The 18,116-nt window shown below is 38.5% G+C and overlaps 2 protein-coding genes across 3 annotated transcripts in view; both read right to left on the bottom strand.

Annotated features, from left to right (window-relative positions):
• Nucleotides 1–1,080: 1,080 nt before the first annotated feature.
• dpm1 (dolichyl-phosphate mannosyltransferase subunit 1, catalytic) lies at nt 1,081–5,224 on the bottom strand. The gene is made up of 9 exons (XM_055048337.1): nt 5,067–5,224; nt 4,464–4,563; nt 4,220–4,253; nt 4,069–4,145; nt 3,879–3,904; nt 2,583–2,678; nt 2,155–2,223; nt 1,903–2,017; nt 1,081–1,402 (listed from the first exon to the last, which is right to left on the bottom strand). Exons 1-9 carry the CDS (start codon nt 5,195–5,197, stop codon nt 1,298–1,300), a joined length of 753 nt encoding a protein of 250 aa, XP_054904312.1. The 5' UTR covers nt 5,198–5,224; the 3' UTR covers nt 1,081–1,297.
• A 245-nt stretch (nt 5,225–5,469) lies between these two features.
• LOC129371638 (collagen alpha-1(XX) chain) overlaps nt 5,470–18,116 on the bottom strand; it is a 28,863-nt gene continuing 16,216 nt past the window's right edge. For both annotated transcript variants that reach the window (XM_055048334.1, XM_055048335.1), the window contains exons 15-43: nt 17,777–17,906; nt 17,520–17,659; nt 16,594–16,720; nt 16,373–16,512; nt 16,158–16,290; nt 15,675–15,820; nt 15,409–15,538; nt 14,496–14,612; nt 14,252–14,398; nt 13,501–13,557; nt 12,642–12,680; nt 12,405–12,543; nt 11,947–12,089; nt 10,849–10,958; nt 10,000–10,158; nt 9,822–9,899; nt 9,565–9,651; nt 9,389–9,442; nt 8,380–8,475; nt 8,223–8,276; nt 8,011–8,064; nt 7,869–7,922; nt 7,586–7,657; nt 7,458–7,493; nt 6,965–7,031; nt 6,675–6,863; nt 6,526–6,603; nt 6,263–6,424; nt 5,470–6,082 (exon numbers count right to left, since the gene is read on the bottom strand). In XM_055048334.1, the coding sequence (XP_054904309.1) occupies nt 6,054–6,082; nt 6,263–6,424; nt 6,526–6,603; nt 6,675–6,863; nt 6,965–7,031; nt 7,458–7,493; nt 7,586–7,657; nt 7,869–7,922; nt 8,011–8,064; nt 8,223–8,276; nt 8,380–8,475; nt 9,389–9,442; nt 9,565–9,651; nt 9,822–9,899; nt 10,000–10,158; nt 10,849–10,958; nt 11,947–12,089; nt 12,405–12,543; nt 12,642–12,680; nt 13,501–13,557; nt 14,252–14,398; nt 14,496–14,612; nt 15,409–15,538; nt 15,675–15,820; nt 16,158–16,290; nt 16,373–16,512; nt 16,594–16,720; nt 17,520–17,659; nt 17,777–17,906 (2,967 nt within the window). In that variant the 3' untranslated portion in view covers nt 5,470–6,053. The remainder of the gene's footprint in view (nt 6,083–6,262; nt 6,425–6,525; nt 6,604–6,674; nt 6,864–6,964; nt 7,032–7,457; nt 7,494–7,585; nt 7,658–7,868; nt 7,923–8,010; nt 8,065–8,222; nt 8,277–8,379; nt 8,476–9,388; nt 9,443–9,564; nt 9,652–9,821; nt 9,900–9,999; nt 10,159–10,848; nt 10,959–11,946; nt 12,090–12,404; nt 12,544–12,641; nt 12,681–13,500; nt 13,558–14,251; nt 14,399–14,495; nt 14,613–15,408; nt 15,539–15,674; nt 15,821–16,157; nt 16,291–16,372; nt 16,513–16,593; nt 16,721–17,519; nt 17,660–17,776; nt 17,907–18,116) is intronic.

Raw genomic sequence — 18,116 nt, 5'->3', positions numbered from 1 at the left:
CGTCCTTCTGCGCACTCCTCCCTGCGGAGTCGGATGTACACAGCGCCTCAGCACGTAGGTGGAGGTCGGGCCAACACTAGATGGCGCTGTTGATTCCGTTGCTTCCCAGTTAGTGGAAGCTGAAACTGCTAGTTACTTGATGAACTGAATTTATTTGATGGGAACTAGTGGCCCTAGTCAGCCATATTGTTTTCATTATATAGTTTTATGTGTGCCTTAAACACGCACCACCTAATATATCTCTTGTGTGTACATGATTCTGTACCATTGTTCAAAATTATTAATAATGAAGCAAAGCCAGCCACTGGAATACAGATATACTGTATATGAAACGTATGGATGATGGAATGGCATCCATACATTTCATTCATCCAAAGAGATGAATAGACATGATTAATGCTTGGGAAAATAGATGGATGGAAAAAAAGCATTATCAATGTAAAGTTGGATTAATAAATGGAAAATGAGGAAGCAGATGCAAGTACATCTAAAGAGAAATTTAGAGTAAAAGTTCTATATTCACAAAGTTTCGCTCGTGTTACATAGATTCATGGGGTGAAAGATTCCAAACCTTTATTTCTTCCATGTTAGATGAAATACCTAAAATACCATCTCAGAAAGTTGGATTGCAACATGAGGTCTATAAAAGGATATTTTAAGCAAATATATGTACTCTGAAACATAAGTTCATTTTTATCCACTCAGTTCTTGATTCTTTGGTCCTTTTGCAGGAATTCCTGTGTTAATGAGGGGTGAGGTGTAGAGGCAACCAGCCTGTGAATTATTTCTTCAGGCGTAATGGAATCCCAGGTCCCTTAGGTAACTGTCTTTAGGTCATCTGTAGTGTTGATTCTGGTTCAGCTTGACACTTTATTGATGCTGTGAACAACCAGCTTGTGTCAGGTTTCCACGGCAGTCTTCCCAATGACTGTGTATCCGACTGACCCGGAGTCAGAGACCGTTTAAGCCTCAGGTGTTTTGAGTAAAACCCAAGAATAGACATGCCCACAAAAACGTTGTAGGCATCATGACATCATTAAATGTTAAATAAATAAATCAAATACTCGCATAACAAACCAGTGGCAGGAATACAAACTATTTATTATATACAAACAAATCAGGGTTCGGTTCAGATTCAGTGATGGGAGCGATGAGGCACCAAATCAGACTCAAGATAATGGGAATGTAAAGCTTCATCTTCCTTCAGTGTTCGTTCAATGCCTAGTATGGACAGATATCTGCTTTCTGGTCTGACGCTGGAACTTTGAAGAGACGCCAAGTGAAGGCAGGTCGCTGATCACGTCGTGGCGAACAGCGTGAGCAGTCCCTTTACAAACGAAACAATCTCATTCCCTCCGAGTTTGGACTCCCCATAAACCCGATCCACAAAGGAGATGGGCACCTTTGGTACAGGACATAGAAGTGAAGAGAATGATTTAGGCAAAATCGAAATAGAATTGTTTTTAATAGTTGGTCAAACTTTTGTAAAATATTCCCTGTCCTATTTATGATTTTGGAAGCGTTTTCAGAGCTGCGTCAATCTGATGGGAGCAAATTCTAACTAATTCTTAGTCCAAGTCAAACCAAGGCACTTTGTCATGTAGAAAAATAAATTAAGTCACTCATTTCCTGCTGAAAACAGGTTTCTGTCTGATAATAAGATCCAGTAAGAATATCTGTATTGATCTAGATATTGATAAAAATTCTAAATGGGGTATCAGTGACAAGGTGCCTGAGCCATAAGATAAGTTTTAAGTTAATTCAGCTGTTTTTCTGTATCGAATCGGGTGATGCTAATCCTTAGATATCTGTTGTAGGAACCAAATATTTTCAGTCGGCTCTTTAAATACAGAAAGAAAAACATTTTAAATGCAGCTGAGTAAAACTCTAAGGCTGGTTCACCTCTCCCACTGTGTAGTTAAGCTGCCTGGCTCGGACGATCATCTCCATCTGAAAAACGTAGCCTTTGGAGACACACCGCTCAACCAGACTCTCCAACACTTTCTTCTTGTATAACCTGATGCAGGAGGAATGAAAAAAAGATGAAGAATGAAAAAGAAACACTCCAATTTCTTCTTCATTGGAAAAGAAGAAGACAGAAAATAGCTGTCGTCTCTTACTGATGCTGAGAAGACAACTTCCCGCTCCACCCACCTGAAGCTTCCTGTGAGGTCTGAAGCGCCGGGTCTCAACAGCACCTGGGTCAAAAAGTTGGCTCCCCGGCTGAAAGCGGGAGAAATAAACAAGAAAGCTTACAGATAAATCACTCAATTTCAGCTTCCTGCCAAAATAGGTGGATGTAAACTCGAGAAAAACAAAAACAAGAAATACACTATGCATCAGCAATAATATTGATATAAGCCGATGTTAGTCATTTTTTAACATATCGATCCTATAAGATAGATTTTTACAACTGCACCGATATAAAGATTTGGGCCAATATTAATATGGCTGATATCCTATACATATTAGCTATATTAATATGGCTGATATGCAATGTATATATATAATATTGGCCCAAATCTTTACATCGGTGCAGTTGTAAAAAACAAAACAAAACAAACTGTGCTGAGCAGTGTCACCTGATGAGCTTCCTGCGCAAGTCCCAGCCGTACACACCTCCACTGCCTTGGTATCGAGTGCCAGACACAAGATCATAATCACCCTCCTTCTGTTTTCTGAATTAAATAATAATAATAATAATAATGAAGCTTAAAACAGGCAGACTCAAGAAAAATATAACATTCTGCTGTCAATCAGAAAATATCTATTTAACCTATGGTGGGAACCAGAAGTTTACATGCACTGCATAAAAACAACATGAACAGAGATTAAATCAGACAAAACTTTTCCTCCTTCAGGTCCGATTCTTTTTGCTAAAAGTCAGGATTACGACATGGGGAATGTTTTCTTCAACTCAGATGTTAATGTACCTTCCTGGATATTTGCTGGAAGTGCCTTGCTGGAATTCCAATCCAATCTTCCTGACAGAATTGATGCCTCACTCACACATATTTTCAGCTGTGTCCATTAATCCTCTACACACCTGAGACTAGCACTTTGTGGTGGTTTTGTTCTTAAACCAAGCTTGTTGTCGCATTTGGGCCTAAGTTTGATCTCTCTGGTTGATGTTCTAGAAGTTGCTACGTTTCCACATATTGTCCCTTCCTGACAATGTCATCTTTTTTGTTTCAGCTTTACCTGTGACACTAAAATGAAGGTTTGTGTTCCCTGATTGGTGGGTAACTTTAATCTGTTTTTTTTTCTTTCAGCTTCTTCCTTGCACAGTGACCTTTTCACTCATGTTAATCTTTGTTTCATGGCTGATAATGACACTCAACCAGCTTCTTCACCAGGAGCTTTGCTTTTGGTCTGTATTTTGGTCAATGTGCAGATTTTTTGCCTCTAACACACAGAACCCATCTCCTTCCCATGCATCTGAAACTTGTACTAGACTAATTCTCCTCCTGATATATTGGTATTCTTTTTTTTAACTACGTCAAACGGCAAAGCAGCGTGTTTGAGTTGCACCTTAAAATTATGCCTGGGTCTAACGTGTTTATTTCCACCAATTGATTACACAGATTTTAAAGCTTTTTTTTCCCCTCTGTGAATTCAAAGAACATACTTGCATTTGCACATTTCTGTGCAGATGACTGCTTTCAAACTCCTGACTTTAGAGGACAATAATAATAATAATAACAACAACAATTCTCATTTACCAATTGGAGCTGGTCAAACTTTCTGAAACAGAACAAATTCTCTCTGAATTAATGCCTTTTTATACAGTGTATTTAAACTTCTGTATATTCTATTACTAATAAATCCACCCTTTATAATACTCTTCATAAAAACCTAAGTGTTTCAGATATACTTACTTGATAAACTGCGGGATAAACTTGGGCTGAAAGCAAAAGCAGCAGTCATGAAATATGAAATTGAACATAACTAACATCACAATGTTTTTTGGCGGTTTTAGAAATTAAGAGTTAAAAGAAAATAATTTCTCAAACACAAACAATGGTGACACTTTGTGGCCATGAAGGATGCCAAACATTTTCCACTCACATGGTGGGAGAGATCTGCATCCATTATAATGATGAAGTTCCCAGTAGCATGCTTCATGCCATGAATGTAGGCCGTGCCTTTAAAAAGCAGACAGGACGCCGTCACTAAAAGATCAAGTTGAGAGAGTGGACACAGCATGCTGACAGCTTACCAAGGCCCAGTTTTTTTGCTCTCGGTCGCAGAAGCTGGAAAACAACGAGATTTATTCATTATCTTTTTCACATAGCTGTGAGTCACCTTTCATACACATTTTTAGCACTGAGTTAAAGTTATTCATTTACACAGGCAACAAAGAATAACTGCATTAAGCGTAATTAGAACATAATTTGATTTTTCATGCCAATTTATACATCCTCAGATTAGCATGCATACATTACTTGTGCTTCTTAGCTTACTATTTTGTCAGCTCCATAAATTTTCTGCAGCTGTTCTGCCACCTCCAGTGTCCCATCTGGGCTTCCGTCGTCAATGACAATGACCTCATAATCATACCCACTGCAAGATGTACAAATTAAAAGATGCATTTCATTAGTTAGAGCAGTTATACACGTGATGCTGAGCACGACTAATTCAAGCAAGAAACTGAACCTGAAAATGAGAGCAGCTTTCCATTAATTGCTCTGTTTGCTGAATAACAGGTCAACTTCTTATAATCTTAATTATTTTTCTCCTATTATACTGATGAAAACTAAAACCTTGCATCATTCTAAGTCTGGGGGGGTCACCAACACTTCCCCTTGTAAAGACAGTATAGTGGTTTTGAAGCAAACAGAAGATTATAGACTTTAAAGATTATGAAACCTAGAATCTTACCCAAGTTTTCACATCACAACCTGCTTTAAAGGAGTTTTAACATCTCAGATGATCCATATTCCATCTGTATTTCAGCCCTGACCCTCTTGTTAGCTCTGGTTAAGTGACAGCTCAGCTCAGCTCAGCGCTGCCAGCAGCAGCATCAGTTAGCATAGCCGAGCAGATCAGGAGTACAACAAACTCACCTTTCCCCGAAATATTTCACCAAGAGCCACACGATCAGAGGAAGGTTCTCTCTCTCGTTGTATGTCGGTAACAGGACAGAGTACTTGTCTCCGTTCGCTCTCTTTGCCTGCAAAGACTTTCTACTCGCCATGTTGACGTGACCAGACACGAAAACGGACGTGACAATGGAGTAATAATTCTGCGCAGGCGCAAAACCACCCAGCTTCCTGTTCGTAGACTTCAAAATAAATTGAAAACTTTTTAAATCCTAGACAGACAGTTAGTTAGTTTCCGGTTGTACATTTCAAAGTTGTTCCTACCTGGATCTTGCTTGACATGTTCAGTGGTAGAAATTCACACCAACAATCTATGCAGTATCAATCGAATGCCATTTTATCTGAACATAATACCTTTTGACAATAATTCAAAGATTTTATTTAATATTTAAACACTTTTGTTCTCTCAATCATACAATTTGCCAAACTTAAGACATCAGAAAATGTAAACAGGGGCTTCCAGGTGAAATTCAGAACATATCAAATTTACATGAATTAAAGAAGATGCAGCAAATACTACAAAACATATACAAATTATCATACATATAATAAATGCAGTCACAGTATTATTTATATATAGTGTAAAAAAGAACCTTTCATACCACAAAATATGGATTTTAAATAATCTTAGAGACATCAAGGCTTTCAATGAAAACAAAAAAATATTTCAAAGGCTTAACTTGGTACTTTAAGCAGTGCATGAATACATGAAAACATAAAGAAAAGCTTTCAGTGCTAAACTGTATAATATGGAACTCAAATGATTCAACTGAGATTTCTTTATTATAAACAGTTATTCTGGTTTATCCTGGAAAGCTCTCTGATTCGTCTTAGGTTCATTTCTCTGGGCATTTCAAACAGAATGGAGACTGGAACAGGGTGACTGATAAACACACTTCTGCTCAGCTCTGAAGGAGAGTCATTTCATTGGTGACTGCTTGCTTTCTCCTCTCAGGGTTCGTAGCCGTAATAAGGGTCTTCTGGATGAAGAAAGTACAACGAAAGAGAAAATGTTGAATAAAATACTCAATTATAAATTAGACAGAGCGAAAAACCAATTTGATCCTGCTCCAGGATAGTTTGGCTCAAACAGATCTGAACTGTCACAAAGGTCATTTCCCAGGCTTAGCATCATCATTCAGCCATTCTTAGCAGCTAACCTGTTTGTTGGGGAACATTTCGACAGCCTCCACTGCTGTCACACATGCCCCGTGGTCCAATCTCTCCTGGCTGACCTGAAGGCCCAGTGGTCCCTGGTGGCCCTGGTTTACCGTCGTTTCCTTTTGGACCTGGGACCCCTGGCTTGGACTCCCCTGGAGGACCTGCACACACAAAATGCACAACTGTCACATATCCTAATCACACCTGATAGTGTGTTAGACAGTGGAGTAATAAATGGAGCACACAGGTCAAGGAGAGGTACCTGCAAACCCTTTAATCCCTGAGGGCCCCTGGACATTATTCCCCAAACTTCCTTTTTCTCCAGGGATTCCTCGCCGTCCTGCAGAGAAAAAAGAAGCAATTGAACAGAATGTCTTGATGTGTCTGATGATACATCAGATCAAACCTTACCTTGCTCTCCTGGATACCCAGGCCTCCCAGGCCTCCCTCTTGAGCCAACATTCCCCTGGTTACCCCTTGCACCAGGTGGGCCCCTGGATCCTGGTATTCCAGGCTCCCCTGGGGGACCCACCGGCTCCTCAATAGGAACAGGCTTTTGACTAATCTCATTGATGTACATATCAAGCTTCAAAACCTCCTCTGAAAACAAAAGACATCACAGCATGTTGTAGACATCCATTGTGTTGCAGAGACATAGAAAACAAACAACTCATGTGTGTTGGTTTTATCACAGTACTCACTGTGAACTAGCTGTTCACAAGCCTGTGTCACCAGCTGATAGATCATGGCCATAGACTGCGGTTCCCCCTGAAAAAGATCACTAGCCAGTGAGCCTGAAGAAATTAATCAACCAATCGACCAATCAATCAATTCAGCCTTAATTAAGAAAAAATATTTTAAAACACCAAAGAAAATCTTATCCTGCAACATTTTACTCTGCAATAACAGAAATGCTTTCACCCATAAAACTCTGGAATGCTGTGCATATAAAAACACTGAGTGGTGTATTGAAATATTCATTGAAATACAAATATAAAAATACAAAAATGTATTTAATCCTGTTGTTGATTGGGTTATGCCTTTATTTAGAGGATTTTTCCATCATGTTTGAAGGTAACCCTCACAAAAATCATATTGAACTTCCATGGCTGATGGTCAACTGGATGTAATAGCATGATTCTTTAAACATAAACTCAGAGTGGTGGTAAATATATAATTTGCCCTGTTACCCACCTTTTCACCTCGTTCCCCTTTATTTCCTGGCAGACCCTGTGGAGTTAAACATACATGAGTGTGAACTGGTTGATAACCATATATGAAGACAAGCTGGGCAGCTTTTGTGTTTGTCATTGAGTTTTTACCGTTGGTCCAACAGGTCCAGAGGGACCCCTCTCCCCAACAGGTCCTGGGTATCCCGGAAGTCCTTGGAAACCCTGAAGCACAGAAAACGTTTAATGGAAACACCATCAAATATTAGGTGAAAACAGAACAACAGTTTATATGGGCATCCAGACAGTGGACCAAACTGTGCTGGCCAGGAAGCTGAAGGGTAAAAAGGGGTTTTGATTTCAGCGAAACAAAATGTCCCTATAGTTGATTTGTTCAGCTCAGGCTGTTAGAAAAATACACAGAGGACTTTCTTACCCTTGTGCCTGTAATGCCTGGGGCACCAATATTTCCCTCCACCCCTCTGATACCCTGGAAAAGAGAAAGCAAGAAAGGAGGACTGAGAGAAATTTATACTGGAAGAGGACCTGTTACCTTTCGCTGGGATCAAGTGGCTCACCCTGGGGCCTGGGATCCCCTCTTCTCCCTTTGGACCTGGAGGTCCAGGTGAACCCTACAGGAAGAACAGACAAGAAAGTCGAATAGGGAACTTTAAGTGTGTTATGTTATTGATTCTATGTAGCATTTGTGAACACTATGAATGAAGATATTACTGTTATGTGACAGCTAAAGAATGAAGAAGGAGATTACCATTATCTGATTTCAACTCACCTGCACTCCTGGTCTGCCAGGATCTCCTTTTTCTCCCCTCGCTCCTGGTGGACCCTGATCAAGAAAAATGGTTAAAAACATAGGAATATGTTCTTTTTACATATATATGTCTTTATAAATCACATTCTAAGAGAGGAAATGTCAAAATAGGACTCACAATTTTCCCTTGGACTGTTATGCCTCGGGGGCCAATGCTGCCCACAGGTCCAAGACCCCCCTCAAATCCAGCCTTACCTGGGGGGCCCACTTCTCCCTGACAGAGTAAGCATCACAAAATTTTCATGTATGAGTTTAGATTTTCTTTTTTTTTTTTCCTCCAAAAAATTCCTCAAAACTGACGAAATAAACACGTTAAGTTGTCATGTAATTGCCAATTTAAGCCATTAGATGTCACTATAGCATCAAAACCAGATTACCTATTACTTTACCTTCTTTTGTGACCAATCTTTGATCAGTTATCCGTATAAAGGAAGACAATGACATTTCTAAGTAGACGCCACGACAACATCACACATGTACTGGGATGTAAAACAGGCTAAAATTGAATCTGAAGCATGTTAAAAAAATAGTTACAGCCAACTCTATAGGCTTTATAATGAACAAAAGCATTTTCTGCATTGACTGAGACCCAGCTCAGCTCACAAAAGCTGTAGTTGCTGTTTGCTTCCTGTCCCCAATGAGTCATGTGTCTATTTCTACCATGTTACACTAAGAAATCTGTGTTTTCCTGACCAAATACAGCGTTTTTTTACTGCTGAAAGTGAAAAGCACTACATTTTCTCTTCTATTTGAGCAATTTGGAGGAATCACTTAATCTAGCTTCTTTGTTTTTGAAGTGTGGGTGGAACAGAAAGAACCCATGTATGTACAGGGATTTTGTATTTTTGTAATTTTGTAATTTGTATGGAAATTAAGACTGTAATATAGAACTTTAATATAAAGAAAGACTTGAAGTTCATTTTCTCCACAGTTAGAGAATTTGAAGGGCTCTTCTTACTGTTGCCACATTAATGTGTCCCTGAAACTGCACTCACTAAGAAATGTTTCTGGTTGTTAGAGGATTATTGTCCATTAGCAGATAACAAACTAGAAGAAAGGAAGAAAGAAAACTAGCTGTTAAACCTACTGCTAATTTTAACTGTTAAGAATGATCATTGTCATCTTACCTTTGAGCCCTGTTCTCCCTTATCACCTTTTTCCCCTCGAAGACCTGGTTTCCCCTGTGAAAAAAAATATATAAATGCAACATTAACATTTTAATAATCTTTAGAAATATGCTTTGGTGCTTGTTATATCACAAAATATTACAAAGAAATAAAAAAATATGCATGTAGAGACATACAATTGGTCCAGGGGGCCCTGGAGCTCCTTGAATGTTGGAGGAACAGGTACATGCATACGGTGGAGCAGGACAGCTCTCCTCATCCCTCTGAGACATAGTCAGCAAAGGCTTTAGTATGTTCCCCAAGAGGGAAATGTGTTGTTTAAGTACAAATATCTTACATACAGCACATAATTAACATTTCAGTCTGTCATCATACAGAGTCCCTACATCAAAATGAAAAAAAAAAGCTGGTTAAAGATGGCAGTATCACTGACCACTCCAGGCAGGTCACAACAGGTGTCCATTGAAGCCCATGTGTTGTTACAGATGATTTCAAAGGACAGAAGCTGGAACTGAAGATATTAAAGAGACAAAAAACAACAAAACATTGTGAGCACCATTGTTTTATTTGAAGGATCAACTGATTTAATCTCAGAGAGGAAATGTAAGTACTGGGGCTGAGCCGCTTTTAGGTCCTCTGGTTTTAACCAGTTTTCCCAGCATCTCAAATCCATCGGTTGGTAGGTTTCCCAGAGGACGGGCTGGCCTTTCACCAACAGGCTGACAGTCCACAGACAGGGAGACGCTCACCTGGCTGACAGACAGGTGAACCTGCCAGAACCAAATTAAAACACAAACACTGCTAATGATGATGGCAGATTAAGGGTGCAGTTGACTGGCTGATTACCAATCTGTAGAAAGCCTGACCTACCAATTCTGATTCTTGCTGATATCATTTTTTTTTGTCTGAAAAGTTGATAAATATAGCAACAAAGTTACTAAGTTGGAAAAAGTGGGGTGACTTATTATTAACTGAGTACATGCAGTTGTGACCTGGTGATCAGTCAACCCTCTATCAGAGCAAAGCAAAAGGGGACAGCAGTTGATTTTCAGACCTTTGCAGAGGTAAATAAAATCAGTGGGTAAGATTGTTTTCACATTTAAGTATCGACCAATCACCAATCACCCAAAATTAAGAAAATTGGGGCTAATTCATTGGTGCACCCCTACTTTTCTTTTAGTTCGTAGAAACTGAGTTTAGTTTATACTAAGCTTATCTGGTCATTAAGTGAAATTTCTGGAAAAAAATAAGTACAAAAATAGGCTTTTTTGTCTATTCATGTAGGGAACATTGGCATATGTATCTGGAGCTACATATAAACCATTTCTTCTCTGTGTGTTTGATACACATCTGTCTCTTGTCTGTGAAATAGCGAGCTGCAACAAAGATCCATCTGATTTGCTCCTAAATAAAAGCAAACATTGATTCAACATTAAGGAGCTTGGTGGGTCTTATCTCACCTTGTGAAAACTTCCATAGAAAATCTTTTGGACCTGTGGCTGATCAAAGGTGAGCTCCTGCACTTCTCCCCTGTAGTCCAGGCTGAAGTACATCAGACATTGGTTAGAAGCTGAAAAAGATGCAAAACAGTCATCTTTTCATCATAAAAAAGCTTATTGTGTTGTTCTAAAAAGACATTTTTAAAAAGTTGCTGTGAGAATCCCGGTTTAATTTCATGTTGGCAATGTGGTCTGATCTGGCAGTGTGGGGAATAGCTATAGAGTGTAGCTGAAACTCCAATTTATATTTGAGAAGACTTAGAGAAAAGTTTATAAAACAGGACAACAACTTCTTCTTTAAACTTTACATGCATGCTTTTAATAGAAAAAACATTGAAATATACAACTTCCATTGCACCAGATGTACAAAATCCTGCAAAAATAATGGTGAAAAACCTTTGATTACAACACAACATTCCACAGTGTACTAATAACAATATATTAAAGAGAGAAGCAGCATTATGTATTTTCCACTTCCAGGCATATAGTTGCTTTTCATAGCATATAGTTGCTTTTCATAGCATAATCAACAGGCCTGAGATGTGATATTCTTCACATTGAGAGTTCACTGCAACTCCCCTTATCCTTGAGTGCTCGCCCTTGAGAGGCTGTAAATAGTCTCTGCTGTTCCATTAGCAACCTAAAAAGCACTCATCCTGAGGACGTTTTAATGGCCGGGTTTTTATCAAACTGAAATGAAAACTCTCTTCCACCTGTGAAACAAGTGAGAGTGGGGACTGATGGTGCTGGAGAGGCTCAACAAGATTGTTTTGAATGCACAACCTGGAATATGGACAGAACATCCACATTGAAGCCCAGAGCTTTAATATGGATGAGTCAGTGTTATCAAGTAGAAAACCCTGGATGAATGGAGAAGTACACAATATGCTGAGAGCACAGAACAGCATATTGAGGAGGTAAAATGCCTCCTCAATAAAATTAGGAGGAGGTAAAATTAGTCATGGCATAAGGAAGCCACAGCAAAATCCAAGAGTTGTTTTTCTACAACCCTGCTATTGAAGGTGCTATTGAATGAAAAGCTGCAGAAGCATTACTCACGATCAATCACAATTCCCATCCTTGGCTGGAAGTCAATGTCAGTGAGTTGCCAGAGAGCAAAGGCCTCTTTCGGTGTATCCTGCAGCAGGCGAAAAGTGATGCCAATGGTGTGCTCTGGAGAGAAACCGGCAGGGTGAATGAACCTGAAAAAAGGAGGATCGGGAGAAGCACACTGTCATAATAGAAGAGGGAAATTATTTTTCTTTGGAAAAATACAACTAGTTCTGCAAAACACTGCTTACTGTGGTCACCACACAGTAAGCAGTGAATACACCAATATCAATAAGTAAAAAAGAAAAAAAAAATTAAATTATTGCATAAACACAAAACAGAAATTACTCCATGGCAAAACAGCAGGAAACACATTCTGTAATAATTTTTGCTGAGCATAAATGCATAAAAGACGACACTGTAGAAAGTATGCTTTTGAACTCAAATGTAAAATCAGAAAGCCTCACTTGGTGCTCTGTGTCAGTTGCACATCTCTGTACACGGTGTAGGCAGGCAGATTGTTGAAGACAAAGGGCTCGGGTGACACTCCCTCCACTGATGAGTGAGCTTTCCGTGTCAGACCAAATGCTTCCATCATGTTAAAACCTGAACCAATAAATTAAACCACAATGCTCTGCAGAACGTTTATGGGTGAATTTCCCTCATTATTAAAAGAAACATTTTGTGAAGACAGTCAGTTTCACCTTTAACAATGCCATTCTGGGTGGTGACTTCAGGACAGACTGCAACACAAGAGGACAAAGTTGAGACATTATATGAAAAGGCAGGACAGCAAAGTTTCATATCACTATTATTATTATTATTATTATACAGTTTTGTTTGAACAGAATAAAAGACAGAGTTATAAAGTATTTTACATTAAATTGCAAAAAAATTTAAAATCCATTAAATAAATAAAATAAACATGCAGTGAACCAAACACTGCATGTTTATTTTAGGACATTGAAGAGAGTGGTCTAATGATACGTGGTGTAATGACTGAGTCGCTCAGAAATAGAAGATGGGTCAAAACCATTAACTGACTGAAAAACCAGCTATAATCTTAAAATATACTCTTAATATCACAGGTAATAGTTTTCCATAGCATGAACAAAAACAAGACTTGGAAGAAAGCAAGGATGTTATCCTGGAGCACACTTGTCTTTTTCCTGGATGGTTTCATAGAAGCATTAGTAAACAAGCAGCTCACAAAAAGAAAAAATAAACATATATATCATTCAGTTCTGGTCAGAAATTGACAAACTTTTGCCATGGACATGAATGCCATATTAATTTGAGACTTAAGATTTAATTAACTTGTTGTTAATCCATGGCGTTATGATTGTACATGCTAAAAGAACAGCTTAAATGAAAACTCTTACTTTATAGTGATATTATTCTCTATGAGGAGTAAACATCTGACAGCACTGTAATTGTTATATGTTTTGTCTTGCAAAAACTTTGGATTACGTCTTCTTATATGTAAAACAATGTAAGGCTGCAGACTAAAAGAAACCCAGAGCTCCTCTAAAAGCAAAAGAAGCAATGTTTAAGGAGATTCACCTTCATTGTGTACAGGATATATCCGGGGAGGAACGGGAATTCTGGCTGGAGCTGGAGCTGTGAAAAGATAAATCAAAGTAGCATGCAGCATCACTGGAATAACTACTTTGTATTTTAATTTGATTATTTTGGAGACTTTCAAAGTTTTGTGTAAATTCATTTGATTAATGCATAAAAAAATCCCTTTTACTGAACAGAGATATTAGCTGTCGGTTGCTGTTTATACGCACAGTAAAATCTCTAGTATTGAGTCAAATTAAAATTAGACATTTAAACACAAACACAAATAATTAGTCTGAATAAATATATTTCTAAATATATAAATCCCTTTTTAAAAAGAGGGTTTAATCTTATGATTGATCTTTTGAGACTGATAAAGAAAATATTTTCTATTAATGAGACTGTTAAGATTTTGATACATAATTATAATAAATTAGCCTTTTCATGTGCTACATTTATCGCCCAACAGTTAATGAATCTCTTGCATTCCCCCACAAAAGAAATGTTTTGCTTTTGCACAATATCTCAATTGCAGCCATGTTTGTTCTATTTCAAGTCTTTCTGCAGATTCTTAATGGGATTTATATTCAGACTTTGACTAGGCCATTCTAGCACATGGGTATGCTTTGATATAAACCATTCAGTTATAGCTTGCTGGTAGGCTATTTCAATCTACTGTTGGAACATGACAGGCAGTGAAAAAGTTCAAGCAGAGTGACGACATTTGCAAGGCCCTGTGTTTGTTGCACACCTGTAGGATGGAGAATAGAGACAGCAGCGCCCTCTGCAGAGCCGAGAAGCGAATGCACGCTGATGCGATAAAGGGTTTCAGGTTCCAGGTAGTTGAAGCAGTAGCTGTTGGTCGACTCATCCACAGTTTCCTGTTTTATTTGTTTATCTAGAGACCGAGAGAGAACCAACAAAGATGTTCACTCCAGCTAATGTGTTTTCAGAAACATGTTGAGCACAAATGTCTGTAAATATTTGTAGATCACCTTTAACTGACTGAATGACAACATGATATCCATCAACCGCCAACACGGGCCTCCAGGACAAACAGATACTGGAGTGGTCTGACCTGATGACGCTTATGCTGCTCACACGTAGACTGGCTGCAGGGATGGACACACAAATATGATCATCAGTGGAGGGAAACGAAAGTAGGCCACAGATAAAGTAGAAAACCAGATGAAACCTGCAAGGACAAGAATGAACTCATAGAAGTTTAACATTTTTACTTGTTTTTTCATTTATAAGTTTATGGAAACTAATGTCATTTTTGTTAATATACCCAATTTAAATAAGCCACATCTTGGTGTTACTGCAAATAAAAATGTTTGCAAAACCTGTTTGCAAAAATTTATTAAAATTAACTTTTGTGTTTGAAAAATTTTTATATATTATTTTTAGTGTCCTGTTGAACAGAGTTTGTTTCTTTGTTTGTGGAACTGAACCTCTGCTGTGCTGTGATTATAAATCTTTTGTTTAAGATCATTTTTGCAAAGAATTTGCAATAAACTCTCAATCATGCTTTAGAGTGAAAAAATGCAGGGAATTGTTGATGTAAGCCCACAGCCTCTGCTTCTGCTGGCCACCCACTAAAGCATTTTAGTGGAATCTTAAACATACTTCCGGTGTTAACGAAAGTTTTTCCCAAGGATAATTGTTACAACACAGAAATAACCATTTGCAAATGTTCTTACTTTTTAGGTAATGTATATTAAGAATAGTGACCATGTTTTAAAAGTGGTGTGATAATTAAGAGTTCCTCAAGCATTTTGAGGGTCTATGGAGCGGTGACAAAATGAATAATAACAAGCAAAAATACAATAAACTACAGCGGAGTTTTAGTATCTTGACTGTCGTGTGAAGGAAACAGCTGATTGGACTAGGCTCAAATTCACTTACTGGTTTTGCCTTGAGCTGAGCCGCTGCCTCCCTCTCTGTTGCGATACTCTGCAGTGACTAAGATGCTGTAACGTGTATCTGGCTGCAATGACTCCAGCACCACCTGCTTCTGACCACCGGGGACCAACACCTGGAGACAGCAACACAATTTTTCAGACTGCTAACACAGGCAGGAGGATTTTGAGTTTCTCTCTGACCCACAGTGGTTTGTGATTCTTTGGAACGAGGCCCAAAAAAGCCAGGAGTAACACTTAGAGCCCACTCACACTTCCATCCTGGGTCTCAGCTCCGGTTAGTGGTGTGTAAGAAACCCGGTACTGGAGGACGTGAGCATTTGGAGGCACCCAGCTGACCAACATGCTAACTGCAGTTTCTTCTGACACGGATAGACCGGACGGGCCTCCGCCTGACACTGCAGCAACAAACAACATGTTATAGGTTTTTCAGATTCTGCCCAAAACAGAAAAAGAGAAAATTGTTTTTACAAACAAGCTGAGTGGAAAACCTGAACATCTACATTTTGTTTGGTAGAAAATACCCCCAAATTTTGTTTTAACCTTTATCATGTCATGTGTGTTTCTATTCTCCCTGCAACATTTTATGTTTCAAATACGTAAAAAATATTTAAATTTTTTTTTTTAGAAAAGCGCACAAACTTAATAAACATTAGGAAACTGATTTAAATTGAATTAGTGGGTAGTTTATAATTGTTTCACAGTAAAGTGTGTAGATAAATTTGTTGGACTTACAGGTACTATATCGAATGGCAACAGCCTCACTCTGAGCTCCATCTCCATAGAGTGCAGATAGAGAGATCTGGTATTCTTTATCCTCCTCCACTCCCTCCAGGATCGCTCCTTCATTATCTCCATTCACCTTCAGCTAAAACACACGTGAACCCAAACACCTAAACATACATACATATATATACATATGTATGTAAGTATATATATTCCCTTCTCACCTGCCTCAGGTCTCCTTCACTTAAAGAGATCCATTTGATGAGGTAATAGACCACATCATCTGCTGCTGCCGCCCAGCGTACCATAATTTCACTGCCTGAGAAATTAGTCACCTTGAGATCTGATGGAGAAGGCACCTTCACTGGCAGAGAGGAAAAAGGTGGTGAAGAAAACCCCACAAAGAAGAATCAGAGACTAGATATGTGTGTGTATGTTGACTTACGTGTTGTGACGTTACTGGTGAGTGTGGCAGACAGGCCTTGTGGGTAGTGGGATTGGACTGAAACCAAGTATCGGGACAGAGATGAAAGGCTTTGCAGCACCACAGAGTTCTGGCCTTTTACCTCCATCTGGGAAAAAAACAATTTCAAACATTTTCACACGCCGAACTGTCTATGAACTAGCATAATTGTGTATTATGCTTCTATAAGGAGTCATAGACCCCCATTGAAACTCAGAAAAGTAAATATTTCAGCATAAATGGAAAAAATGCCAATAATTTTACATTTCAAATGTTGAACTACAACAGAAGATTAGAGCAACTGTGCCTGACATTCTATATCAAACCCTGTGTTATTGTTCAGTATCACTTTCACAGGAATCAAGTGATAGGTGATGATAAGTGAAGATGTGAAATTCCTTTTATCTGCTTAGATAATGGTTTCCCACATGGAGATAGATGTACATGAAATTATTTGTACTGAAGTACATTGACAGTAATATCCATTGTGCATGCTTGTTTTAACAAAAAACATTACAAAAGCACAGAATCCTCTGTAACATGTAACTTCCTTTCTTTTGTTTGGAACCCCATTAATTCTACTTTTCTGCATCTATTCTTCACAACTCAGAACTAGGAAACCTAAGAGTAATGCTCTCCATCTCAGTTAAATCAAGTCTTTAACAATGAAGCAACACATTAGTATTGCTGCTCATATGAAGTTTCCCTTCTGTTCCATTAAAATATTAACCCTGTTCTTCCGATGTCGCACAGCCTTGTGTTTTCCTAGTATGAACAAAGAAAGTTGCTCAATGTAAAAACAATTGAGCAATTGTACGTACACAATTGTATATGTCTCATATATAGACATATACAAGAAAAGCAGTATTCCTAAATTTGAAAAATAAATGAACACAATACCATTTTACCTGCTTGGTGTCACTGCCATGATTGGTGCTGTAGGTGATTCTGTGGCCTGGGACATCCACAGCACCAGGGACCCAGCTCACCTTTATCATGCTGTGGGTTACAATCGGGAAGTGAATTCCAACCGGAGCTGGGAGGGGTACTTAAGGATCCAGAGGGACACGAATTTAGGAAAAACAGGATGAAGTGAAAAAATATTTCAGTTAAAAATAGACAGAAAAATGGAAATGCTCATGAGAATGCTCAGGGAATCACTTACGTGTGCGGGAAACTGAAGTGACTGGATCACTGGGCTCTTCATCATAAAGAGCATAAAGAGTGACAGAGTAGTCTGTTTCTGGCAGCAAACCTGCAAGCTCCACCACTGTCTGGTCTGCGCTGAATTTCTCCTGTCCATAAATGATACAGAACATTAAATTAGGGTTAGAGCCTAATTTATTTGTTATTGTCTTCCAAAAATAAAAAATACAAAAATAAAAAAATCATAGTTTTACTAATATAATAGATTTGACAAAAGGCTGAATCATGTTGCCTGCAATTATTCCTTTTAGTAGTTAGATATGGAAGCATCTACATTTAGGGGGAAGGCTTGTAAATTT

Source organism: Poeciliopsis prolifica, unplaced genomic scaffold, assembly GCF_027474105.1.
Source record: "Poeciliopsis prolifica strain line A6 unplaced genomic scaffold, Auburn_PproV2 SCAFFOLD027, whole genome shotgun sequence".
Classification (NCBI taxonomy): domain Eukaryota; kingdom Metazoa; phylum Chordata; class Actinopteri; order Cyprinodontiformes; family Poeciliidae; genus Poeciliopsis; species Poeciliopsis prolifica.
The sequence above is the reverse complement of the archived record's forward strand: the minus strand, read 5'-3'. Positions and strand labels throughout refer to the sequence as shown.

Coding starts and splice junctions, on each gene's coding strand:
- dpm1 (XM_055048337.1), bottom strand. CDS start 5,197: ATGGCGAGTAGAAAGTCTTTGCAGGCAAAGAGAGCGAACGGAGACAAG. Junction 4,146..4,219: donor AGCAAAAAAACTGGGCCTTG/GTAAGCTGTCAG, acceptor TGCTTTTTAAAG/GCACGGCCTACATTCATGGC. Junction 2,224..2,582: donor TTGCGCAGGAAGCTCATCAG/GTGACACTGCTC, acceptor TCCCGCTTTCAG/CCGGGGAGCCAACTTTTTGA.